This window comes from Rhamphochromis sp. 'chilingali', assembly GCF_963969265.1.
Source record: "Rhamphochromis sp. 'chilingali' genome assembly, chromosome: 9".
NCBI classification, from domain to species: domain Eukaryota; kingdom Metazoa; phylum Chordata; class Actinopteri; order Cichliformes; family Cichlidae; genus Rhamphochromis; species Rhamphochromis sp. 'chilingali'.
In genome coordinates, this window is record NC_137936.1 from 34831501 (window position 1) to 34859317 (window position 27817).

General features: G+C 41.6%; 1 protein-coding gene across 3 annotated transcripts in view; it reads right to left on the minus strand.

Annotated features, from left to right (window-relative positions):
* Positions 1-350: 350 nt before the first annotated feature.
* cbfa2t2 (CBFA2/RUNX1 partner transcriptional co-repressor 2) overlaps positions 351-27817 on the minus strand; it is a 35167-nt gene continuing 7700 nt past the window's right edge. The window contains exons 1-11 of one of the 3 annotated variants that reach the window (XM_080890633.1): positions 20530-20937; positions 10560-10718; positions 10130-10371; positions 9948-10037; positions 7656-7840; positions 7309-7562; positions 5617-5702; positions 4608-4800; positions 3166-3234; positions 2815-3005; positions 352-2227 (exon numbers count right to left, since the gene is read on the minus strand). In XM_080890633.1, coding sequence (XP_080746759.1) covers positions 1886-2227; positions 2815-3005; positions 3166-3234; positions 4608-4800; positions 5617-5702; positions 7309-7562; positions 7656-7840; positions 9948-10037; positions 10130-10371; positions 10560-10692 — 1785 coding nt within the window. In that variant the 5' untranslated portion in view covers positions 10693-10718; positions 20530-20937 and the 3' untranslated portion in view covers positions 352-1885. Of the gene's footprint in view, positions 2228-2814; positions 3006-3165; positions 3235-4607; positions 4801-5616; positions 5703-7308; positions 7563-7655; positions 7841-9947; positions 10038-10129; positions 10372-10559; positions 10719-20529; positions 20938-27817 lie in introns of those variants that run through there. The other 2 variants (XM_080890632.1, XM_080890631.1) reach the window with 2 other exon arrangements.

Genomic DNA, 27817 nt, shown 5'->3' on the forward strand with positions numbered 1-27817 from the left:
AAGAACCTCAGAACTCCAGTTTAGCACTTTCATTACTGCTATTATTATCTATTATTTGACTAATTGTAGAAAAATACCTTATATCATGACCAAATAACTTATGTAGTCATATTTTATACATAGGAGCCGTTTTATTCACTACTACTCTCTAATATCGTACATTAACATTTGCAGCTGATTGTGATTATGTGAAAAAAGGAGAATTTCTTAATTCAGTGTCAACCGAGTATATATGACACCTCTATTAATAGACACATTTTACTTTATCGCATATTACCAGGAAGACCTTTTTTTTTTGCATATTTCTAAAAATGAGCACAAACATCAGGGAAACGCTTTGAAGTAACTCTACTTCTTTATTTCATACTTCATGTCAAGATATGATTTCCATATGAAGTTATGTCTCATAACAAAAAAAACATGTTCAAAGAATGAAGAGGAAAAATTGTGGCTCACAAAATAAAGGCATTCTCTCATAATATTCTTTACAAAGTCATCTTACAGCACATGGAAACAAGCAAGTTTCAGTTGTAACAGCAGAGTACCATAAATCAAATTTCCACACTAAACATCTGACTTTCACCTAACCGTCAAGTTATACAAGGTTTCATTGTTACAAAAGAACAAGAACGGTCTGTACATACAAATACAGTTAAGCTCCTGAGATTCTCTGTGGGACAGAGTCAGCGCTCTGCACCTTCACCACGGCGTTGTCAGCATCAGTGAAAATTTCAGCTGAAGTGAAACGGATTTCGTTTTCATAGCTTAATACCTGTATTTGTTGGAAACGGTGCTGGAAAGCATACCACTCCTGTCCCCTGATGCAAATATTACAGTGGTGGAGGTGTTCTGAGCAACATCTGACCTGCCATACACAGCTGGTGATATGAACAAGTGCCAAAGTGAAATTGCAGCCAGAGAAACGCCCAAACTGAATGTTTCTGTGCTTACTGGATCCACCACCATCACTTTGCCTGTGTTCCTTCTAATGATTGGAAATGGCAAAAAAAAAAAAGTAATGACCAGAGTTTAACTTTTTTTTTAAAGTAAATATGACGTGTGGGCGTTAGTGTAGTATTATCTCTTTTTCACAAACACAGTTACAAGCAATTACAATAACTTTCTCTTTAGCGACTTTGGTGATGCAAAGGTCTTGAAATACCTGAACAATATTTCAGTATTGCTTTGACAAAAATAATCATATGCTTTACAATATTCACCGACAGCACGACTCTTTGACACACATTCACACATATGATAATCTGACAAGATTGGCGAGCAAATATTTATGTATACACCGGAGCTGCGGAGACGGCTCTTCCGTGGTCTACGGTCAGATTTTTCCTACAGGACGAAGACAGATGTTTTAGCGCTGGTACTATTACACTGTTTACAATTACCACCACCTCCTCCCAAGCTTAGATTTATACACATCAAAGTGAGGATATTGGTACATGGGGGGAAATATCTTTATACCTCATTGTTCTTTAATCTCCTGTGTTTGTTCTCGTATGCCTCCCTTTCATAACTTCCACGCTGCCACCAGAGAACAAACGGAGATCAATCAGTTTTTTTCCACTCCTCACACATCCAAGATTTTGGTTTTTGGACGATGAGAAACACGTTTCCATCTGCTAGGGAGATCTGTTCATCCAATTAATGCATTCAAGAGGAGTCCTTCTGTTCTTTGCCAAAGCCAAAGTCCCAGTTGACATATCACTCAAACAGTCATCCATAATCTGTCCTTTTTTATCTGCCAAAGAGTATGTTGAAAAATCTGTTATCCTAACTTAACCCACAAATAGTTCCCTCATGCTGCTGTTTCAGTTCTTCCCGGTTTTTGAAGAGGGTAGGTGACACATGCACCGCCAAGGTCCTTTGCCTCCTAGTGTCCGTTCGTCTCAGGGGCCGAGGCAGGGGTGGAGGGAGTGGATGAACGCGAAGCGACTGAAGCCTTCTCCCCACCTGGACTGCAGACTGAAGGCACACTGTCAGGAACTTTGACCCCAGCCAGACCAACAGGAGACACGACGGTGGCGGCCGGTGCTGCTGTAGCCACGGCAGCCACTCTGCTTGCAGGTACCGGTTTGGGTTGAGCCTGAAGTCCTGGGCTGCAGATGAGGTGATGCCTCTCCCAGTCTTTGTGCTGGCAGAAAGACCCACAGTAGCGAGCGGCGTTGCAGCCGCTGCACGTCTCGCTAGCTTTGCGACCACAGTTCCAGCAACACTAATGAGAGAGGAAAGATATAGTTCATTTCTATCTCTCACTTGTACAAACTGCATTTGTATTCTTTCATTTTTAAATAAACCCCTTACAAAACAAAACTACAGTAATTTGTTGGACCATTTGGGGGCAGCAGAAGCAAACGCAGCAATGAATTGGAGTAATCATTGTGAACTTGTATGCATACAGCTGTCTCAGCAGATTCAGCAACTAAAGCATTCATCTTGAGTAATTTTTCTGCCCTCCCACCGAGTCCCATATGGACTCTTTACTAAATCATGTGAGGCCCTTCAACATGTTCAGAAAAATCTATGTGTGGAATCATCACGATAAACACAGTGCCTTTTTCCACTTTAATCTAGTCATTTGCACCACTGTTATTGCTTTATTACACTATTAATCTGTAATTGCTATTAAAAATGCCCAAAAGACTGTAACTCTAAATTATGCATACTTGGAAGTTTAAGTGCATGCATGCATGCATGCATGCATGCATACATACATACATATAAAACACACATATATGTACACACACATATATACACACACACACATCTTGTTGCTGTAGTTTCTCTGCAGTTCTTGCTCACCTCACTGGAGTCCTCTTGTTCATTAATGACCATGATGGCATCTTCTTGAGCCTTCCGCTTGGCCTCAGCCACAGTCTTTTCCATCTTGGCCCTCTCAGCAGCAATCATCTCAAATGCTTTCTGCTCAGCCTCTGCTACAGCTTTCTGAACCTCTTCCATGGCCTGACGCTTAACTTCATTCACCGCTTCTTCTATAGAGAAGACAAGAGATTTAGGTGGGGCTCACCTTGTTTTTACTGTGCACACTTGCATAAGTAAAGCACACAGCAATCTGCTAAGTGTGTCAAAATATTACTTTGTAAATGCAACAACTGGTTGAGTCTTTATACTAATTTTGTTTCATGTTCTTACCAGCTTTTCTCCAGATTTCATCTGTAACATATGCTGAGCCTGGCCGTGGAGCAAAATCACGCTGAGAGTCTGCAGGGGAGGCAGAAACGGAAGCAATTAGCACCTGCCGGGGCTTTGAAACTTCATATATTTATTTATTTTCATTTATTTATACTGGGGCTGACACTCCTTGAAGGTGATGGGGGCATATAAAAGAAAAGGCCTGATAGACAGACAGTAATAGTTTCTTTGTCATCTTGACATTTATTCTGTCACTGGTGCAAACAATTCCGAATATCTAGGCCACACAACCAATGTTATTGTTAGTTATCAGAGTCCTGGACGGATCTGCGATCTGACAGCTTCAGAAAGGAATGTGTTTGGCTTGGAGAGAAATGCAGACCATCAAGCTGTGTCAATACTCTGTTTCTTCCCTCAAATCTGTCTCCCTGAATTGTAATTCATTCCTAACTCACTACTGGGCTCTGCCTCTCTAATACTGTTGCCTTTCTTATCTCCTTTTTCCGCTTCTTTCTCCATCACTCACAGCTGATCTCGCCACCTCTTTCTCTTTTTGCCTTCATTTACATCCCTTCTCTTTCACCAAGCCTTTATACACCCCCACTATAGCAGACCAAGCCTAGGCAAGCAGGCAGGCTTTCCGACTGGGAGCCCAGATGGTGCTCTGGCGAGTCAGCTAGCTCTGGGTCTCTGTGCCTGCAGGACGGCAGGACGGCCCTTCTGTGGCCGATATGGCGGAGGCCAATCCTGGCACCTGTCTGTGACTATGGAGCAGCAGGGGGATGGCAAGGCTGGCACGCAGAAAGAACACTGCCAGTACACAGCAGACTGAGGGACTAACTGTGGATGGACTCACTAACACGCTGACGTGTGACTTCGGCGCAGTTCTATTAATGACCACTAGATGATGTAATGACTATGAAACAGAAATGACTGGACATTTGCATCGCCTAAATTAATCTCAGAATGTCCAGATCATTATGTGCTATTATTCACAATGCTTGTAGTTTATCTAGCATCATTATCCCAGAGTGAACAACCCATGGTTATATTTCTTTAGAAAAGACATTTGCTTACCCATTCTAAAGTTCATTTAATGAACTGATCTCACAATAAATAACACTTTTAAAAGGAAATGGAAACATCAGTCTTTTAACCCGAATTGAACTGTTAATCCTTAAAGCAGTTTCCAACACCCAAAACATAGTAGATGTTAAGGGATAATTAATTAATTAACCCCCCAAAAAACTGGGCTTCTGCATGTTACATGTTACTAGCAGGTTAAATATGAAGTTTAGAGCATGTGCAACATCACGCATTATATAAATTTGGCTTCTTTCTGAAAATCATGAAACATTTACTGTAGTAAAGCAGCAAGCGTAAACAATGAAAAGTTATTGGTCCCTGACAAAAGCGAAACCCCAAAAAACAGCGGTGCCCACCTGACTCAGAAGAGTGAGGGCTGTGCGTCTTGGAGAATGGAGCAGATGCCGGTCCTCCTTTGCGCGGGTCTTCCTGCTCGCTCGAACGTCGTCTCCAGTAGTTAAGCTCCTCACGATCTGACTCCTGGCATCGTCTGAGAACGCTCACTGACCGCCGTGTCTTTTCTACCATGTCCACAATACAGTTCAACACCTTGATGACGACAAACAAAATTTTATTAATTGAGATCGCTTTTAGCTACTTGAGGAATTATTTAAATCTTACATCATTAAGCAACTATTTAATAGCTATGTCTGAAGTTTCAAAAAGTACTTATATCATCAAATCAAGAACCAGTTTCACAAACCATCTCCTTGACTTGATAGAATTTCATCCCAGTAAGCAGTTAAACATAAATACCTTGTTTTAATGCCTAAAACACATTGACTTATGTTAATAATTGTAATTTCCCAGCAAACTTTTGTGTCTTTGCTATGTTTCTTCTTCTTGTAACCTTTTCAATAACCTGACCATTTATCTCCTGGAAAGGTAGTTCAGGATGTCTTAATCACAATCCATTAAGAAACTCATTAACGTCCACATTCACAGACCTATTGCATAACCCTTTCTTGACTTTATATTTATATTTTACTTCAAATTACCTACAAGCCTTTTTTGCCAATAAATCACACAATCATACAGTCTATTATTTCAATAGGTACCTATGGAAAAGTGTCTTGCTGAGGGAGCATTTCCTACATCATGAAAAGTTCCCCTTAACAGCTAATAATAATAATAATAATAATAATAAGTTTAATAATGAACCCCCAATAACATATTTGAACCCATACCAAATAAATTAATTGCAGCTTATAAACCAATGATGTCTTATCAGAAAGTTCTGGCCTGCCGATTATGTGTGCTTTTAAGCTGTGATAGATTGCTTTAGTGGTAAACCCCAGTAAAACAAATCACATTCTTTCTGTATCAAAAGTCAACAGCACCAGTGGTGCCTGTCCGCAGACTTACATGGTCCAGATGCCTCCATTCATCAGCCCACTCTCTGTCTGTCAGTCTGTGGTCCACTGGCTCCTCACGGTAGCCCCCATTAGTGCCTGATTGAATCACACACAAGACAAACCACAGGCCATCATGATTAACATTCTTCTTAATGCAAGAGAAGCCACAAGTGACAGTGAGTCAAAAACACCTACGCATGTCTATATATGGTAAATAAGTGCTTCTGTTAAAATTACAAAAAACATATTTACATTAAACTTAAAGACAATTTTATCATTTCCCACCATGAGAAACTAAACAAATTTAAAAGTACTAAATCGAGGCAATTAGCTAAAACTCGAACACACGACAATTAAGGATGACAAAAGGAGTTTTATTTATTTTATTTTTGTTCATGTCTTGATTGAGGGCAAGTGAACATGCAGAGGCAAGAAGATAAAGGGACAGTGAGAAACAAAGATTGAGCGAAAGTGAAAAAGAGACCCCTGTGATATAAAACAGACTCCCAGCGCCCAGAGCTCCAGAGCTTGCACACATCTGGAAGTCAGCTGTCAACCACACACTCACATACACCCAAAACGTCTCCCTTAGCACCTCCCCTCCTGGAGCTCACAGCATTCCAGTAGGGAGACACTCAGGCTGAGTGGAGTGGCTCCACTTCTAAACACAACCAGCCGTTCTGACACTCATTGTAGACTATTACGGCTACACGCACACACACACACACAAAAACAAAGCTAATCTGATTCAAATCCAGTCATTACACTGTGACATCAGCAATATCCAAATACATTTAACAGTAATCAGCGTTTGCACACAAGTTTGTACTCACACAGAGGCTAAAAAACATCCACATGTTCATGCAAGTAGACCCACGCTGTCTACAAAGATGCAAACCACAATCTCTTAAAAATTTGGTAAGAAAGAGCCAACAAGACCCAGCACACAAGGGTTGTTTAGGAGAGCAATGATACCCTCATGCACACTGCCTTCTCAACATCTTCGCTACTTCTGGTTCTCATCAGTGTCCATCAGTTCAAAGCCACCAGTGTGTGGACTGATGTGTTTATGCGTGAGTGTGTGTGCCTATGAGTTAAGTGGCGGCAGGCGGTCGGGAGGCTGTCAGACAGGGGACTAAGGACTCATAAACACAGCACCTCTACCAGGAACATATCAAGGTGTGTGTCTGTATGTGTGTATGTGTGCTACCGATGTTTCCACTGAGTGCTGACAAGCCCCAAATGAAGGCTAGATATACACCAGAGTACATCCAGCTCTCCCTGCCTGGACAGTATGGCTCTGTTTATATACATACGTGGACTCCTGAGATATATGGGTCTTGCCTACACAAACACACAGACCACCCATTATCACATATAGAATATGATATTTGTGTGCATCTGTCTTCATGCAAGTATGTTCATTTCTAAATATGGTTAGCAGCTACTTGCATTCAAACTACTGTAAAGAGCCAATAAAGTTCTGTTGTACGGATGTTCTACAGAAATGTGCAAACAAGTTTGACACCACACACTTGTATATTTGGTTCACAAGGATGCCTACAACACTTATTCACTGCTGCCACAAAGGCTACAACTGAGACTGAATATGCATCACCTTATCACCCACAATGTAGACTGGAAACAACTTCAGAAATGAAGTTCATCAGGAATATCCTTACACTGAGTTTGCATCACATACCAGGAAGTCGTGGCCTGTCTTTGAGTTCGCGGATCTCCAAAACACGTTGGCTGTGCTCACGGTGCAGGATGTGAGGTGCTGCGATGTCATCCAGGGCGTAATGCTGCAAGGGTGGAGGGGTCGGGTGAAGCTGGGCGGTCAGTGGCAATGGGTGAGCAGGGCTGTGTCGGGGAGCTGGGCTGATGGTGCAAATCCGCTTTGCGGCAGGCTCCATAGCTACAGGTGGGCGTTCACGGAAACCGTTCTCTTTAGCCCTGAGGGGAAGACAGGAGTGATTTAATGTAGCTCTCTCACTGTTTACCTATATACTCTATGTATTATAGCTCTTTTTTATGCATTTATCTAACCTGCTTGGGCTGTGTCTCTTGGTTCCAGGCTCTGGAGGCTCCATCAGGAGCTCAGAGGAGTCTGGAGAAGATGCCAGAGTGGTGCTTAGCAGGAGGTGCTCATGCTGGGACAAGTACTGAGCTGGGGTCTGCTTGGCTGCCCGTGCACAGTGGAGCAACTCCCTCTGCAGCAAAGGGAGGTTTGCCTGACAAGAAAGAAATTATACTTGTTAAGTTTGATTATGATTTGCAGGTAGTTATTTTCATAGAGCACATTGAACCCATGTATAAGTAGACTTTGGCCACTACTCGCTCCTATATCAATGAGCATTGATTTTACTCATTCAAAGACGAACGCAGACAGAAAGAGAGAAACACCAGAAAACCTGATAGTGACAAACAGGAGGGGAGATCTAGACCAAACACACCAGAACTATCCTAGACAGACTACGTTCATGCTGCAACAGAGCCAACAGATACAGTGCAGATCTGCCTCCTGGGGAAGACGCCTGGCTGGAAGAAAATTGGTTTTAAGGGGGGCAGTGACTCCTTGGGGTCTGGCTGTAAGGCTAGATCTGTGTCTGGGTGCTGTTCTCCAGCTGCCTCCAAGGAGGCTGCGGCTTTCCTAATTCAAATGAAAATCAGAGTTTTCTAAGCTGCAACTGATGTTGGTTATGAACCTCTTGCAAGCAGCATGTGTGCAGAGCATAATGTGTTGGTCACAGCAAAGGTATGCGTGATGATACAGAGGCTTAGAAATTTAGAAACATTTCAAAACAAATGATACACAGACTTCTCCCTAATTCCTCATCCCCTCAGTTTTTTTTTGTATTTATCTGGGACTGTCTCCATCCAATCTTTCCATCTCTCTTTTGTTCCCTGCGTTTCCCTAATTAGGAACAGACTTCAGTGTGTTTGCAATTACACCACTTCCTTGCTCCCTCCTCTCTCTCTTCTTGAGCAACCAACTAAATAACCAGCCGTTTTCATTTTGTGACTGACCTCTTATTGTTATTTAGTATTTGAAACTACATATAGTATTAGTTAAACATCACTTTACTACTCTGCAAAGACCTCTTTTTGTCCATTGAAACAAACATTCCTCTATGCCTCAGTGAGCTGATCCTTACAGTATCGCTTGTAGTTCCCCTATAGACGCAGACACTTCTGCTTTACGATCGCCTCTCTATAATATCCCTGGGCTCTCCTTTTTTTCCTGTTTCCCATGCTCCTCTGCATCCCTTCTTTCCCTGGGGCCCCAGCTAGCGGACACATGTGCTATGTGTCAGTTGAGCATCGGGTTCTCTGGGCTTCAGCAGGGCGGATGCTAGATTGGCGGCGCCTTGGCAGCTGAATGCTCTTTTAACGGGACAACGGCTCCATATTGCGCAGTGGAGACCATAAAAAAGGAAGGGAACACTTTATAGGCATGTTTCACACTTCCGAGTTCCCACTTTTCCCTCTCTCCTTCTCATCCACTTCTCTGTCTTTTCTATAGATCTTGTCCCAACTGCTCTCTTAAGAGAGACTCCAGCAGTTGCTATTAAATAGTGAGAACGCCACATCATTGCAATAAATCAGTAGAACAACAAAAACAGAGCATTCTTGTCTCAGCCACCAAAAGTCTTGTTTAACTTTTTCCCCATTCGCAAGTAAGATAGTGTCCGCAAACGTCTGAGAAATGTACATTTTTATCATCACCTATTGAGTGCGATGGTGCATGCAGATGTCCAAATGCCTGCCTGTTTTTTGTGACTGTGCGGACTCGTCCGTGTAAAATTTACATCACAATGCACGAAATATGTATGCTCCCCAGGCAGCGGACTTCAAAGAAGTATAAAAGGAATGAATAGCTGTCCACAAGAGACTATAATCAAGGATTTAGACAGACAGAAGGGCTCCAGAGATAACCAAGAAGTAAGTGTAAAAAAAAGCCGCTTTTTATAGCTTGAAGTCCAGTTATACAAGATTTATGGGATGCTTTACTGCAAGGAGCTACTAAAAGTATACACTTGCAGACTTCCCTGGTTACAGAGGGGCTCAAGAGGCTGTTAACACACAGTCATCTGTTGCTTGTCAAGTCAACACGTAAATCTTGACGGTTACTTTGAACCTGAAATGGCCAATTCAATTAACAAAACTACACTTAGGCAACTATCTGATGGGCAACTTTACACCACAAGGAGTAAAACCATTTAACTCAACGGAGGAAGAACACTAGTGCTGTGAAAAGAAAAGGGAAGTAATTCCATGCAGAACTGCACAAAGCAAATACAGAAAGATGGGAAAAGGAGGGGGTGGAGGCATGTTTACCTTGAGAAAAGGAATAACAAAGGGTCGTAAGGGGAAGTTGGTAGCCTCCTGAAGCCGTGAGTGAAACTCCTCAATGGTAACTGTTGAATTCTAAAAGATAGGAAAAGGGAAGGTTTAATTTAAATGCATTTCTATAAAATGTTGACTTGTTTTTCTCTTCAGTATGCCATCATAGAATTTACCACAAGGGCCAGAACTAGGCTTCGGACGCTGTCTCCAATCTCAGGAGAAATGTCGTTGCCAAACTGCTGCAGTGTGGTCAAGAAACGTTTCAGCTTGCTCAGCTGGCGTGCCCCACAGGTGGCTGGCAGCTGCTGGTTAGCCAGCGATGAGGAAGAGGAAGAGGACGGTCCATTGCTGTAACGCTGTGGTGGAGATGGCACTGCATTCAGTGTTGGTGGGGAATGATGATTCCCATTGGTCACTGGGGAAGGACGGAAAACCAACATGAAGAGAAGAGAAATCAAAATAAACCCTGCTGAGTGTGGTTACAACTCCAGCTTGTCTACAACTTTGGTTTGTGAAAAGGAACAAAGACTGAAGAGGAAACAAAAAGACAAGCTGGAAGAATGAGAGAAATTCTTTAAGTATAGATTTAATTATTACTCTTACATGCTGTGGTGGAAAAAGAGGCCGGTCGTGGGCCACTGGGGTTGACAGAAGGTAGGGGTGGCATAGTGGAGCTGGCGCTGCTGCTGGGGGCTGATCTGGAATGAGTCTTAGCATCCACAGGAGAACCGGGCATGGCAGGGCTCTTCTTCTCTCTACTGTCTGCAAAGAGGAAAGAAGGTAGGTGAGGTGAGGGCATCAGAAACCAGCAGGTCTATATGAGTGAACCAAAGTTAAATAACTGTAACTTGCTATGACATCCACAAAAATTAAAAAAAGAAGCACTACTTTAACTTTACCCCCCATTAGCTCAGTTGTTTAAATCAATTCAAAAGCGTCATGCCTATTGTTACAAAAGACAACAACAATGCCCAGCCCCCTCTCCTCAACTCACTTTGCATGATACAACACACACTGCCAGGGCACCAACCACCCTGCCCCCATCAAAGAGCCAGATGTCTGAAGTTTAGCCCCTCACTCTCACCCATTCAGATCAATAACAGAAGAAATTCTGAAGAAGGCCATTGTGTGGGAGTAGAATGCCTCCTCATTGAGCTCCCCAAGAAATAGGAGAGACAGAGAAAAAGGGACGGGCTATTTCACGCTTTACTAACAAGATCGACAAAGCTTTTGAATGTTAAATGCAACTTCTCAATATGCTATTGACGTTGAATGAGACCACCAGATAAGGGCTATGGAGAAAGTGTAATGGGGGGTGTAGTGGTGGGGAGATGTGGATCAGAAGCTGTCTTTGTCTTTTCGAGAACCATGAGGGCCGGATCCCGTCTCCATTTAGAGTGGATCAGACTTTTCTAACAGCTTCAAGAATTGACAATTAATAGACAAGCATGGTCTCACAGGTCATAGGTTAGCAGAAAGCAGCTTCTAAATGTGGGTTCATGGTTTTAGGGCTTTGGACTCAATAGCACCCTTTATTTCTTTTTCACAGCTATGAACTCTGGATGGCCTTCAGCCACGAGGTCCGAGTTTATAAAGGCTTAAGTCAAAAGGTTTAAGCTGTCAGTAGGTAACTCAAAGAAAACTGAAAAGAAGCCCACGGAATGAATAAAAGGTACTGTTGTGAGTGCAAAAAATGTGAAAACATGCAGAATTATTACAAAAACAAATGGATCTGAATGCAAAAGTGCAAATTTCCTCAAGTTTTGGCAACAAATCTCTTTTGCATCCTATGCTCGCACTTTCTCAATCTGCCCTGTGCAACTCATCTGTCATGTCTGCAACTCATTATACAGCTTTGAGTGTTCTTCCTTCTGTTTTGCAGTCCTCTTAAAACTCTCTCCCTCGTACCATTTCATTCTTTCTCAGCCCCCGTGGCCTGCCTGCCATCACTCCACCTGTTCACGAACATAGGGGGCAGGAAGGAGGGATCTATGCAGACATTTGGACTGCCGTACCCACCACACACACGGTCTGCCAGTGCACTGTAGGAAGCAGCCTGCAGCACACACACACACCGGCTCCAAAGCTCCGCACACTCCATCCGTATGGCCAGGAAATTAGACTGACATCTCAATAACAGAATCAACGGGGCATATGGCCTCAGTGTCAACACTCTTACCAAGTAAACAACTTCATACGCACACAAAAGCCAGGATTGGAGAATTCAGCTTGAAGTGTATTCCCAAGTTCTTTGACACATTATGAACCATTAACCACTGGTTGTGAACAGTAGTTTGGATCCAAACTGACTGCCATACTTGTAAGCACCATTTTGTGTTTGACTTTAACTGGCAGGCATGCATAATTCTGCAGAATGTAAACATAGCAACATATTGTATTTATATTCCTTACTGCATGACCTTTGAGCATGCAACAGAAACAAAGCTGCAGCAGGGTTCATGCAATCTTAAGATGTGGCACAGTCTGCTGTTAGCCATGCCAGAGGTAACAGCCAAAGCAGGAGACATCAGGTGTGTGCGCGTGTACTCCTGACAACCCTTAGAGAATTGCCTCTGCTTGTCAATTAGACAGCACACATAGCTAGATGACTTCATCTGGCTTGCGAGCACCTGAGTCCATGGTATAGTCACAGGGCTGTCTCAGGAGGCAGCTGTCACAGCAGCCACAAAACGCATATGCACAGAGTGCACAAAGTGGCCTAATGTTAACTCAGGTGAATATTGGCTTAGAGGAGGATGTGGGGTGTTTGTCTGGTCTAAATGCCACCTGTCATCCTTGCTTTAATGCAACAAAGGGAAGGTACACAAAGCTCCTCACCACACATCAACAGGATTACACAGAAATGCCACAATGAATAGGCAATACTTTTGAAAAAAGCAGATAGCACTGTTACCAGTGCTTACTAAAATATAAAACTGGGTACTCCATCAACTCATTTCTGGTGGATATAACCAAAAAGGATTACATGTTAAACTCACACCATATTGTGCTGCTGTTTTTCTGTCTCACGTCTTCATGCACAAATAAGATAATCCATAATTTTACAATCTTGAAAGTTTCCTGACCTTAAGTGTTTGCTTTCTACAACAGTTGTTATCACAGGGATGGAAAATAAAATGCATCTGCAGTGATGGCTGTTGCTAGCCAGGTGTTCCTTGTTTGTTCAGCTTCAGGTGACGCTCATCTGCATTAAAACATTCAGCTGACTTTAATTGCTGCCTCTGCAAGTGATGATTCAGAACGAGGCTCAGAAAGAGAGGAAAGGGATAGAGAAACATAATGTGACTATTCCTGTTGAGCCACCGCTGTAAAAGCAATCCATTAACTAATGAAATTGCAAATGAAAAGACAAATACACTTTCGAGAACATTTATCGACCTCCTTACATAAAGACGGGATGGATAAGCTATAACGAGTCCACAGAAATAAATCACACTTGATGTGGTGTATAAATAAATGGGTTCAGTGTAAAGGTTTATTAAGCTCATGTTTTAACTCTGAAGTCTAAACTCCCTGTGAGAGGCTGGCAGCTGTGAAGCATGTGTGTGTGTGTGCCGCTGTGCGGTGGTGTGTGTACTCGAACCACACTGCTCTCTGTCTTGTCACCGTAGATGAGGTGAGAGAAGATGTAACACGGACCGAACTAATTTATCAGTGAGCACAAAGAAAATTTGTGGCATGTGCAATGATACAAGTATGTAGGGGTCAAGACACACACATGTTAACGCAAACACACGCACATGAAAATAACATTATGAATTCTTTTTTTCAAGAAATGCTGTCAAATATTTAGTTTTCTTATCATGAGTCAGACAAGAAGACATCAACAGGATGTTTTTTGGAGGTTTAGCCCAGCTGTGCGTACTATCTATGAGAAAAAAAGTCAAGCTTATTACCCTAGTTTTGCACGACAGTGCCTCACATCTCATCTGACTAAAAAAAGTTTAAATATAGCAACTTATAAGTCTCATCAAAGTGAGAACCTTTGTGGTGACAGTGACATCTAACAGATGCAAGAGAACCGGAGTAACTACAACCCTATTTTCCTCTAACTTCAGTGCTTAGCTTCCTTTAACCTTTTCTACATTTTGTCCCAAGCATGGCTAAAAAAAAAATACTACACGAAATGACATTTGTAACTCTTAATTAAACAGCGCACAAGTATATCTTCCAAAATGCTGCCGTATTTCTGCAATCCTAATTCTAGTCTACGAAGTCCTGAAGTGAAAGGATAACACATACTTTAAACAACTGACAGAGGCTTAGTATTCAACCAGTGAAACACTTTGAAAAAAAAAGAAAAAAGGAAAGCAATTGATTTCAAAATTAACCAGGTTCCCTCTCCTCCTCCTCCTCCTCCTCCTCCTCCTGTACCATATGGATCTAATCGGCCAAGAGCTGGCCAGCTGGGACCTCCAACAGTCACCTGTGAGAGAAGGGGGGGCAGAAGGGACTGCTGCAAACCCTTCCTTTAAGCCAAGGCAGCCCGGCCCACACACACAAACACACACACACATCTCTGCCTTCCCTCCAAGGAGAGGAGGAAGGAGGAGGGTGCACAGAGGGGAGGGGAGGCACGAGGCAGCTGAATGCGAGCGAGTGGACTTAAATGCTAGAGAGACAAAGGCTGCACCTGGTCCCCGTCCATCCGCGCACACAGCCACAATACAGCGCACATCTGTTCCTCTATCCTGCACTCCGTTCTGACCTCCACCCACACAAACACAAGCGCACACACACACACACACACAGCACAAGGATACATGAAGCAACATACACACCCGCACACAGCCACATCCACTTTTAAAATAGATAATAGTCCATGTCCCTCTCAGTGCCATACTGTTGCCAAACAACGAGTTACGTGACTTTGTATTTTATAATATCCAGTTTGAGAGATGAAGAAACTCAGGTGACATCATCTCTGCTTTAATCAACTTCATTTACATTATTACCCTCTTGGGACTGACACCTCCTCAACTGTTGCAGCAACACAGATGCCTTGCTTCCATGTAACAAATCGCAGACCCACATGTTACAAATGTATTTTTTTAGACTATTAAAATTTACATCTATAAAAAAAGAAGACTTTTTAAATTTGAATTTACTCCCACTATAGAACAAAGCCTGGATAGCCCTTTACGATAACAGTAACGTGACTTTATCACAGTTAGCATCTGACAAAATGGCTCCCACATTAAAAATGTAATATTTGTCACATTTTCACACAGAGTTTTATAAAGCACAGAGGGAGACAATGAATTAGTCTGCGAATCAGAAGCACCAGAGATAGAAAAGGACAGGATGCAAGCAGAGCGAGGAAAGAGGTGTAGGATGGGAGGAAAGGAATAACAAGGACAGAAAATACTGTTTTCCTTTGGTTTCATCAGAAGGACAAGCCTGGTTGTTAGACTCAGAGCCAGGCTGTTTTTCTTGGCTTTCATTACCACCTTCCAGCCTCGTAGACTACATATTTGGATAAAACCCAATGTCAACACTCTGCTTCCAACTCTGCTAGGAAGGGGAACGATAGGAAGGTGGCAAGGTTGACAGTACAGGGAAAAAGCAAAGAAAGCTGTAGACGTAAGGAGAAGGAAGAGGTATGACTTTGGACAAAAAAGTACTCTCATTCTCACATATGAAGAAGCACAGACATGTCTCCGAAGTGAATTTATCACATGTCCCTATGACAGGCTGATGGTGAGAGAAGCCCTCGCATATCCTCATCACTCAGAGAGATAATTGCAAAAACACCACCGTAATCCAGCGTGCCACATAGTGAAAAAAGGAACTCTGGGATGGAAATATACTTAGTGGCAAACTGAAAAGGAAAACGAAAAAGAGGGGACAGCAAGGCAGACAGAAGTTGTCTATAAAAACTAAGAATGAGCAGTAAAAAGAGGTACAGTGACGTGATGCTGGAAGCAGAGGCGGTTTGGCAGAGGCTGGATAACAATATGCACAGTGTCCATGTGTATGAGGTCAGACCGCAGGGAGAAGACTGACTGGATGGGATCTGAAGTTGCTGACCTTAAAAACACTTGAAAACACCACACACCACATTGCAGTCACTGATTGCTGTTAGATTTTTTTTAAAACATAGCAGTGGATCAGAAAGGCAGAAACTTAATGTGGTGCATATGACTGTGAAGGTTCTGGTAAATCTGGGACTCTCCACCATTTGACCTTAGAACTGAAGAAGCTTCTCAGATGAGAGGTGAAACGTCTTCAAGCAACTTAAAGAAGTCCAGACACTTTTCTTTCCAAGCTCCTTTGACTTAATGTGGTGCAAACACCTTTTACAGAGCAATATAATTTACTTCAACCTATACTGCTGTTAAGTTCTTTTAGAAAGCCCAAATATTTAATGCCCAGGTATTTCAGACACTGAAGACACTAATGAATGCAAATATTGTTATTTTTGCTTTAAGATTCTTGCATGAAGGGTAATACTAATATATCTGGGAAAGACTCACACTGAGCTTTGTTCCATAATCAATAGGTTAAATGAATGTGACACACATCTGGGCCAAAGTATAGAGCTCTAAGTGTATTTGTGTCATCCTGTCCGTGCGTTGTGTGTGCGTATTAGCCCTGTTCACCAGGTGTTGCCTGCCCAGGGCGCATATAAACATGGCCACACAAATAACAACAATGGCACTACAAGGACAGTTCATATCTGTCAATCACACACACACACACACACACACACACACACACACACACACACACACACACACACACACACACACCAGCCTTCTCTGAGCCCAGTGGATTATCTGCCTATCTGGTTACAACCCTTCTCACCTCTCTGTAACTAATTGGTTAGCCTGCCCATCAATCATCAAGAGACTGATGAGTCTTCAAACTCAAAACCAGCAAGTGGAATATAATCAGTGGCAATATTCATGGAAGCATGACAGTATAAAAATTAAGTTGCTGGCCTGTTTTGGACCAGGTGTCAGAGGCTTTATGGCCTCGGCTCAGGTCCAACCAGATGTTACATCCCCACATGGCATGCTGAAGTTAAACTGCAGGTTTTGACCGAGACTGGGAGAGCTGGTACAATGGCTTAGTATTGGGGTTCATGTTTAAGTTAATCTTATGGATTTTTTTTATACATTAATCCTAAAATGCTAAGAAGGAAATGGATCAGCATTGATCTTGCTTTCAAAAACATACTGTTGGCCAAACACATGAAAAGGAAGGAATATGCTTAGTTCACAAGCAAACCATAAAAAAACTACAAAACAAATATAAAGCTGGATTAAAACGTCTTAAAGCTTCCAGGAAAAAAATCTGTGGGATTTTGGACCGTTTAGTATCCGTGCACTGATTTCTCAGCTAGTGAATGTGGGACATGTGAGAAAGGACAACTCTGGACCATGTCCCAACCTGACTCTCTTAACATTTTCTGGAGTTCATGCTTGAAAGCAGCACAACTGTAGTAAAAATCTACTTTTTTCTAAACCTTGACTATGAAGATGACTAATCTGTCACACTCGGATTTTGGCGATCCAATCACTCAAAGCTGAGTACCATAAAAGAAAAACAACAACAACACGGAGCTGTGGGCAGGCTTTGCCCAGCTGTATAAAGGACCAGAGCTCAACAGCCGCTGAGAGAGACAGATAAGTCAAACAAAGAGGCCGGCTGTGCTCAAAACAATGTGGAGAATGAGACAATGATAGTAATGGAGGATGGGTAAACGTGTGAGCTGAGGTGTGTTTTGATGAGTGTTATTGTTGTGTATGAGTACTGTATGGTTTTAGCAAACATACGGGTAAGAACACAATGTATTCCTTATTATATATCTTGGGAAAATACGCAGCGTACTGTAGCTGCAACAGAAAATGCTGTGGAAGGAAAATGTAGATTAGAGTGATTTAAAGTCTCAACCAAATCGCAATAGGCAAAAGACTGTTTTTGTTAGTGAAATGTTCTCATTTACATCCACACTTCTTCAGACTGAGGCAAAGATGGGGGGTGGAAAGCCAGAGAAAGGAGAAAATAATGACTATGACAGACAATTCATGGAGAGAGGCAACGCCACCCATTGCTTGTCCACCCACACACCTAACAAAACAGCAAATGCATTTCTTCTTCTTTTTCTCTTGAGTATCACTTTTTGACTTTTGGGTTTAGAATTGGAAAATTACACAATCTTTCCATAAAATTTGCACAAGTTAAATGCCGTTTTTTTAGGGCGGGTAGAAAAGTGGTGTCCGTCTGTGTGCCCTCATGCTTAAGTCTTGGACATTTCAGCTTAACACTGAAATGACTTAATGCAATGTGAGAAGGAAGGTAATGCTGCTGAACAAAAAACAAGGTCTGTGCCATACCCTGACCTGGCACCTATTTTAGTCACGTTGAGCCAAGTGATTTAGTCCTCTGCACTACGTACAGACTATTGGTAACATGCCACCTCTTTCATCAACTCTGAAAATACAAGTGTTAATCTTCTATTTTCAAAGTCACTATATATCAACCCAAAACTACTACTTACGCAATTTTACAGCGTATTAATTATATGTTGATACTTCTTCTCCACATCAGCCCAGTGAATAAAGGTTTTGTCATGGGTCACCGACTGGGTTTCTCAGGTCAGTGAACCACTGGAGGAGAGCTCTTAATAACGCACTTTGCAAGGTGAGACAAGTTACAATATCACTGGCCTGCAACAGGAAGGACGGCCAGAGTGGGGGTGCCTACTGATGCTAAAATGTCTCTCGATACCCACTAACACTCCGGGTTGTTACTTGTATTGACTGCATAGTCTCGCTTGATTAAATGATGTGACCCTTTCGTGTCCACACACGTAAACATATAAGCAAGAACATTCAAATTCATTCATAAGCACACGGTCTCACTGAACCCCTGGGGCCAGATATCACAGACCTCGCCACTGGAACTAATAGAGCACTTCCTGCAGCAAACTCTTGAAGCAGCTGCTCTGTTCTGTGTGTATATACGCATGGTGAAACAGGGGGTATTCTCTGTAGTACGCAAGGGTCATGGTGGTCTGTTTCTCTATGTATTACTTTGCTTCTGGCAGAGAAACTCAGCTGGGTTTGAGGTCAGAAGAAAAAAAGCTTCAGAAAGCTGTAAGGCAAGCAACCTTGTAGTTCAGCAGACACAATGTCTGCAAGACACCTGGCACGCACATGGAGACACGTTCACTTCCTTAGACTCAAAAATACTGTACGCTTGTGAAGTGTGCAATCGAAAACTTCAAAGCCACATAAATTTAAGACAAAAACTATAACTGCTCAACAGGAATGAATGTAAGTGGGATCAAATTTCTGAATAAAAGAAGCTTGAATGTCCTCTGCACAAACACATACACTAACTCACAGATACAGCACGGTGCCTGTTGTCAGGAATATGACACAGTCCAGCAGACCAGACAAGGGTCTCTGGTTTGAGTCTGTGCAGCCGACAATTAGTCGCTCCTATCTCCCCGATGAACTGGCCTGGTCTGGTGTGACACTGGCCAGGTCTCTCTGCCTTTTCTCTTTCTGCGTCTCCAGTCAGATCCTCCCCGCGCACAAGAAACATGAACACATCCCCTGCATGGCACTGTAAAAGGCCAACTCAGACAAAATATACAGCAATGCAACAATGTGACATTTGCACTAGTATCAACGTCTCCACTGATGTCAGAGTGTAACATGCAGGCACAGCGTGAAAGACAGACACAGCAGTTTCCCTCCTCTTCCCATATGTCTGGGATACTGTACAGCAGATGCACACGTCTTCTTTACCTAGTTTCTTCTGCTCTGCTTGCCATGTGGAAAAACTGATTACTATCTGAGGAAATGACAGCTGAGAGAGATAAGCCCCTTTCACACACAAAGTCACTCTAATTGCTCAGTTTTTTAAAAAGAAATCTGGTTGAGGTTGCCGTTTTGGCTGTTCACACATGAATCCCACAGAGGAAAAAAAAAAGTATGCTCCAGATATCGCAGCCAATCCAGCTAGATTAAACTTTGTGGAAGAACACATTTGGCTCCTTTGCACCAATTTTGGGGAATGCTGCAACTTTTTTCTCATAGTAGTTATCTTTTTTTTCCTGCATACTGAGACAAGCAACTATAGGACAAACATACATTTCACTAATAAGGTAAGGAAAGAGAATGGTGAATGTGAAACAGAAGAGCAAAAATGTTCTGTTTATTGTAGTTTCTCTAAGAAAAGTCAAACCACACAGTCTTGGTTAAATGTTAAAATATTTCTAAACATAAGTACAAATTAGTATTTTTTAAAAGGCAATTAATATTTTGCCCATATGGCAGGAGACATTTTCTGTGCACAGGTAAAAGAGGCTTCTACCTCACTCAACAAGGATGAAGAGATAAGGATGAGGCACCATTTGTACAGCACAGAGCAGCTCTGGGATTTAGGATGGAACACACACAGAAACACACAAACTAGGCACATAAAGTGGACTATCTGCCACACTCACTCACTCGTGAAAACAAGGCATTTTTCACACACAAACACAAAAATCCTCCAAAAACACAAACTGATATTGGAACACGCTCAGTCCTACCTCCACTCTAGTGTAGAGTCCACTCAGTCCTTTGAGAAACTCAGCTGCAGTATTGGGGTTTTGCTTTCTTATCCTTTGCTTTTTGTCCCTTCTTGTGACTCCGCACCTTCATATGTCAGGCATGTGTTTGCATTCCCACATATGTGAGCCCCAGTGTGGTGAAGGCCAGAGCCAAAGACACAGATGGCACCCAGATGGAGACAGATAACCGAGCAGACCAGCGAACACTGCACTACACGCACTCTTACTTACTTTTATTTCGCTCATGTGAAGCTCTCTCTATCACTCTTACTATCTCTGCTACCGACTCCGCCACGGCTGCTTTACTTAATTCTCTCTCTTTTGCTGACTGAATTTCCGTCCTCTCTCACGCTTGCTCTCTCAAGCTCTGTCTCCCACCCTCTCAATCTCTCTTTTCCAGCTCTAGCTCCTCCCCTATTTTCCCACACACTGTCCCATCCTCTGTTTTCATGGGTCGAGTGTTCCAGCAACGTCACAACCCCCACTCCCCGAACCCCACTCCCCTTCCCCTGTGGATCCTGGCCAATCATCCACTGCTGACTGGCCCCATTCAACCTGCATTCAGTGCAATGGACCTTGCAATTAACATAACTAATTGCTTTGGCACCTAAAGGCTAAACAAGAGACTGTGCCAAGCAAGACAAAAGTACATGCATGTGTGTATGTGTAGAAGTGGGGGGCACACTCTCTCCCACCCCCTCAAGAGAGTGGGGATCTCCCCTTAAAATGTTTTTATACTAACAACCCTCCCTCCCCTTTTCAACCCTTTCGGTGTAGCCCTCTTTTTTTTTTTCTTCAGTTCCTTAATGCAGCCAGCTCAACTCGCCTTGCCAGCAAATGGACTGAGGAGCACTTGATGAGCATGAATGAGTTATTCTTCTTTCCTCTTCTACTCTCTTGTCCTCTGCTCTCCATTTTGACTGAGTTAAACTTAAATCACTGCCTGATTTATGCACGAGACAAGTAGCAGGTTAAGATATTTGTGCCTAGCTGAGGCTGGGCAGTCTACACATACCCAGAGAAAATATGACCTGGATTCAGTTCATTTTAATATTTTTTTTTCTCACGTGAAATACTATGATCAGAAATACTATGATCAGTTAAATAAAAGATCAAGTTTGTTTGTTTTTGTTTACTTTACTGTACTTTGATTGATTTATATAGCACTCTTCACAGGATGAAAACCACAAAGTGCTTCACAATAATATAAAACTGATAAACATAACACAGCACAATCAAACATACAGCACAAATCTAGTTAAAAGCTAGTCTAAATAAATGAGTCTTAAGATGATGTTTAAAGGAATAAATACAATCCAGGCAACGTAAAGATGGAGGGAGAGAATTCCACAACCTGGGGGCCATCGCTGTAAAAGATCTATCACCTCTGGTTTTAAAACGTGTTCGGGGGACTACCAACAGCCTTTGATTAGATGATCTCAGGCTGAGTGTAAGGTTCTAAAAGATCAGAAATATAGAGAGGAGCGTCACAATTCAAAGCTTTAAAAATCAGTACTAAGATTTTAAAATGAATTCTAAAATGTTCTGGAAGTCAGTGTAATGAGCATAAAACTGGTGCTCATCAATGTGCTCTTTTAATGTAACTAAAGACACATCCTCTACCTTCTGTTTTCGAGACAGAAATGTACCTATAGTAAACTATACAGTCATAAAAGACTTCACTGGGGGTGTTGATGTTGCTGTGGGCTGTCAAAACCTAAATTGTACTGAATATTCTCCCTTAATAACCTCTTTCTCTGCTCCTCTGTTGTAGAAGGCCTGCTCTATTCAGGGTGCATCTGGTCAGTCAGCAGGCTCAGAGGAAAGACCAGGTGGTTGTGAGAAAGGGAGAGAGAGGGGGTGAAAAGGTGGGGAAATTAGGAAGCCCAAGCATATGAAGCTATACTGTTACCAGTACGTGATGGCAGCACATACTGGAGGAGCTAACGCCAGTGATAGATATCAGATACTAACTGATTTACATGTACAAGCATGGTCTTTAGTCTTTTCCACCAATATTGGCTTGAAAGTCCTCATTGAAAGCCCAAATTTAAGCAACGTCACATTTGACCAACATAAATATTTTCAGAAAAAGGTTATGTTAAGGTTAATACACACAGCCAAAGCTTGGTCAGTGTGTGCCATTTGCTTTATAAACATTCTTTTTCTAGGGTTCGCCAAATAAAAGACAGCTATCTTCAGGTGAGAGTGTTCTTAAAAGCAATAGAGGCGAAATGATTTGTTTCAGTGCAAGAAAAATGATTAATTTGAGCTGTTGTATGATAAAAATACAGAGCTGAAAATGAGCATAATAGGACATTTGAAGGATAAATGATTTGCATATAAATACTAAATATACAAAGCTGCGTGCTACATTACCCAAAAAGCTCTTTGGAGAAGTAAGGTAGGCAGAAGATGAAACAGGCGAATACATCCATTCTATTGATTACATGGATGGATGTATGGATGGTCTGTTGGCACAGGAAGGCTTAACAAGACTATAATGTGTCATTTTAGAAAGTGGTTCTCACACAATCCCCTTTATGCAGTTTTTGGACAGACAACTGGAAAGAAACCATGTCCCTGTCCTATCTCTTGATTGACTGATATTGTTTCTTTCCATCCTTATCGTCTGCCCCGCCCCTTAGTTTCACCTGTGTTTGATTGTTTCCACCTCCAGTGCCTAATCACAAATCATCCCTGCATATGTGTATATGTATATATTCTGTAACCAGCTCCATCTTTGTCTAGTTCTTCTCAAGTACCTCCTTTTGGATTTCTGTTTTACGTTCACTTTTTAGACGTGCTTTATTTTTATTTTGTTGAATCAACCATTGAAAGGTTCACCTATAATGTATTTATTGTGCCTAAATTTCATTTCTCTCTTCAAAAGTTTTACATAACAGTGTCCAATGCATTGTTACACACTGTGATGGTTCAACTTTTCTTTTTACAACAAACCCTCTGCTGAGATTTTGAGATCACTACACTCACTACACAAAAACTCTTTCCAGAAGGGTCCCAAATAAGGAAAACAATATATTCTATGTTAGCCTGTATTAGTTCTATAAAAACTTATCATGGTGCATGTATATATTTTATGCGTTCTTTTTACTGTAGCTGCTCAAGCCTCTTGCAGCTGTTTGTCATTGTGTGTATGTGTGAGAGATAAAGAGTGAGACAGAGACAGAACCAGAGACTGTGCAGCATCTGTTACTGTTCACACGCTCCCGAGCCAAACTTCTACTTTTAGAAAAAGTAAACAACATTTTTTAGAAAGGCCAGAAAAAAATTAGTGGAAGATGGATGAAAAGGGGAAATATATGGGAATATGGTGATTGGGTAAACAAGACAGAACATTAGGTCCTCTGTGTGTGCCTGTGTGTGTGTGTACACATTCAGGACCGCTGAATGTTGATGGGAAAGAACAGAAAAAAAGTTGAGCGTATCATGTGTCTATCCCTTCATTTGGATTGCTTTATTATACCCTGCTGAGTACTTGAGACCAATCCGAAATTAATTCCATCCAATCATTTTTAACACAGTTTTACACGGTTGGATCACTGAATGCATGTGTTTCTAGTGAAAACTGTTTTCTAATGGGTCATTATTGTGATGACAGATACGTTTATAGCTCTACAGCATATACAAGTGGCGCAAGTACAGAAAGTAGAATACCGTGTTTTTACACTCACATAGCTGGTCCTCATACAAAAAACAGGAATGCAGAAATACAACAACAATGGAATCTGCCAGTATGATGCCTCACGTAAAGAAAATAATAATCCGACACATTAACAAAATTGAATTAATCCAAATATACTAGTGGTTCTAGAGGCTACTCATATGTTGATTGTGCATGCAAATAATTTACTGGGTAACGTGGCTGAATGTTTAAGGAACTTCAACTGTATGTTGAGGCCAGCCAATCATTTTACCTTTGCAAGCGTAGTAGGCGGGCCCAGGTACGTACGTTCTTTTAGAGCAGAGCTACAGATTAAAAATGCCCAAGGCGAAGCGGTCAAAAGTCTGGCTGTACTTCACAGCAAAAGATGCAAACTCAGCAGCCTGCAACAAGTGCTTTAAGCTGATACTGTGCAAAGGAGGTAACACCTCGAATCTGATGAAACACCTGGCGACGCATAGCGTTTTTTTAAAAGCCGAGAAATGCGCCGTATTTGATAGCTTGCTGCAAGAGCTCACACCGAGCACATCTACTGCGGGTGTGGTGCCTGTTATCGGACCCGGAGTTAGCAACATCCCCCAAAAACCCGAAGAGGAGAGTCCTGGCCCCTAGCCCTGCCAGTGTAGCAGAAATGATGATGATGGCCGCAGCATCATCTACTCTGCATGAGTAGCTTAATGTTGTTCGTGTGTAATTTGCGTTGAGTAGGCTAACCACATTATTACATTAATGCATGTAAGGTGAACTAGCAAACACCGTCGTAGTTACATGCGGCTGTCTTCTTGTGTCATGGCAGATACTCCCTTCACCCTGGCCAAAAAGGCTAAAATGACAAAAGAAAAAGTGGAAAACAGCTAAACACGAGAGGTTTTTGGACAAAGTTTGTGTTTTTTCCATTGTTTAAGCACTGCTTCCAGCCAAGAGTGATGCCATAAATCCCCTATAGCTGCAGAAAAGGCTAACATTGTTATCTTTTTACAAAAAAAAACAGCTAAACATGAGAGGTTTTTGGACCAATTTTGTGTTCTCCATTCTTTAAGCACCGGTTCGAGCACTGTTTAAGCACCGGCACTGTTTCAAAAGTACCGGTTTGGTACTGGTATCGGATAAAACCTAAACAATACCCATCCCTATTCAACACTACAAGATAATAATAATTCTGGTCCCACACACACTGAATTCCATATTCATTATGAAAACTTTTTATTGAAATCCCACTAAATGTTTAATATTTCCACCATCAGTTTCCTAGCAGATATAGATTTTGTAATTTTTACGTATGTACCTCAGACCTGAACTTTCTTAAACACTGCTTCAGTGAGGTGTATATGAAAATGCAAAAGTCTGGCACAGTCATATCTTACATTAACCTCCTTTAACCTCTCAGCACTCCAGTCTGTTGTACTTGCCTGCTTCAACCTCTACCCAGGCAGAAGCTTCACCTAAACCAAATAGATTATTTCCCACAGTGACATGCCATTTGACCATCTCCTGCTGTGTTCATGTCAGAAACATGAAAAGGGCAGCAATCATGTAACCTAATTCACTAGACATTATCCTAAAATCATGTAAAAACAGTTCCTCTTGCTCTGTGGATCTCGGTTAGTTCGTGCGGGCATACTCAAATGTCTCTTTTTGTAAATCAGGCTAGTGAGGCCAGCAAAGAAAGGAGGTAGTTGCCAGGCTAGCTGATAAGAATTATGGGTAATTTTCCATATTGTTGCTATTTTTCCCGCTAAATCTCATCATTGCTGCCCCTCTTCTCTTTACGCATCTTACCAGCATGGACCAGCCCCCCTCGGTTTCCTTTCCCTCTATACCTCCATCTGATCACTGTTCAGAATCCTGATGTTGGCTAATTTGACACAGCCATAGATTTCCCTGTCTGATCTTGAAAAAATGCATTTTCCATTACATTGTCTACACCACATTTATCTAAGGTCTACTGCTATCTGATGGACCATTTACTGTAATAAAAAAAAGAAAAAAATACAGATAGAGGCAAAAAATAGAGATCAAATAAGATGCTTCTCGGTAGTAATCAAGGGTAAAGTGAGGGCTATTTTCTCTCTGTCTTTGGGATCAGATAAACAATAGGTCATGCAAACAAAAAACAGACAGTGCAAAGCTCCTTTTTACCGTATGTGTTGGTTATTGACGGTGGGAAAGTATTGGAGGATGGTAAGATTCCCAGAATCTTCCAAACACAAACTCTTACTTCTGTTTTAATGTCCTTAATTTTTATGGAAACTGAATAAAACACTGAAGTCATTATTTTCTTCCATTATTAGTTAAATGGAAGTTCACAATCTAAAAGCTGTGTCTTGTAAGCAATGTTGATGAATGATAATTAGACACTTTTTCACCAAAAATTAACAACTGATGCCACCCGAAAAGTGCAAAGTGCAAAGGTTGCAAACCAAAGAGTGCCAGTTTATGTTAAGCTGATCTCTTCCTTGTTTGTCACAGAAAGGTCATTCACACACCAAACTGACTCACCCTGCAGTGAGATGATGTTTTTTGGCTTTCTTGATGTTTTGAGTTTCAAATAACTGAAAATTTCCACAAAATCCCTCAAATCCTTCCCTGTTCAAGTGAATTAGAAGGCTAAAAAGGACTCATTTTTAATGAAAAATGTGTCTTCAATCTACTAATAAACCCACAATGATCACTTTACAAGCATCATTTTACACCAGATCATAGGGAAATTTATCTTCTTTCAAACAATGCATTCCTCCAAGCTAACGCATGTACACGCTTTGATTTAGATGTATTTGAGTAAGAGAAGGGCTATGTAAATGCCAAATTGACTCCCATTATGATTCAGTCAAGGAGTTTAGGGGAAAAGCATAAACAAGCTGCTTTTTATTTTTCCATTTTACTTCCCTTACCACATTTTTAAGACTAGGAACACAAAAAACAGCAACTTCTTGTGACTCTTATGGTTTTTTAAATCATGTTGATACAACTTGTGGTTCTGAATTTATAAGCTTTTTCTTGAACAGCAGAGCTGAGAGAAATTTTACACAGACCTCTCTGGTTACACAGACACATGCCATCCCCATAGTAGCCAACTGCTGAGGTGCAAGCTATTGACAGTTGATGAACTGATTCATTTGAATATTACCATATGTCCCTTGTCTCCTTCTCAGAAAATTGGACAAATGGCTAATCTGTACACATTTCCAACCTATCTAAACTTATCTATCCTTCTGTTGGTGTCCCCGACTGTTTGTGAATCAGTTATCTAAGCTTGACCATTTTATTGGGGCCACCTGTGGCCAAGCAACAGTCTGACTGCAATTTGTCCAGAAATTACGTAGTCTGATTTGCGCAGCAGTATTGTATGGCCCTTAAACCTCAGAAAAGAAGGCGTAAGTGATGTGTTTCTTTATCATGCTTTAATCATTACCACCTAAAACGTCAAACATGACTTAATAAATACTTTACTACGAGACAGTTTTATAATTCTATTGACTTAAATTTTGGGTAGTGATAGCAGGAAGTCTTTCCTAACTGTAAATGCTCAAATTTAACACTAAATTGAACTCACACTGAAAGGAAGGCACATGCATGCTCTCT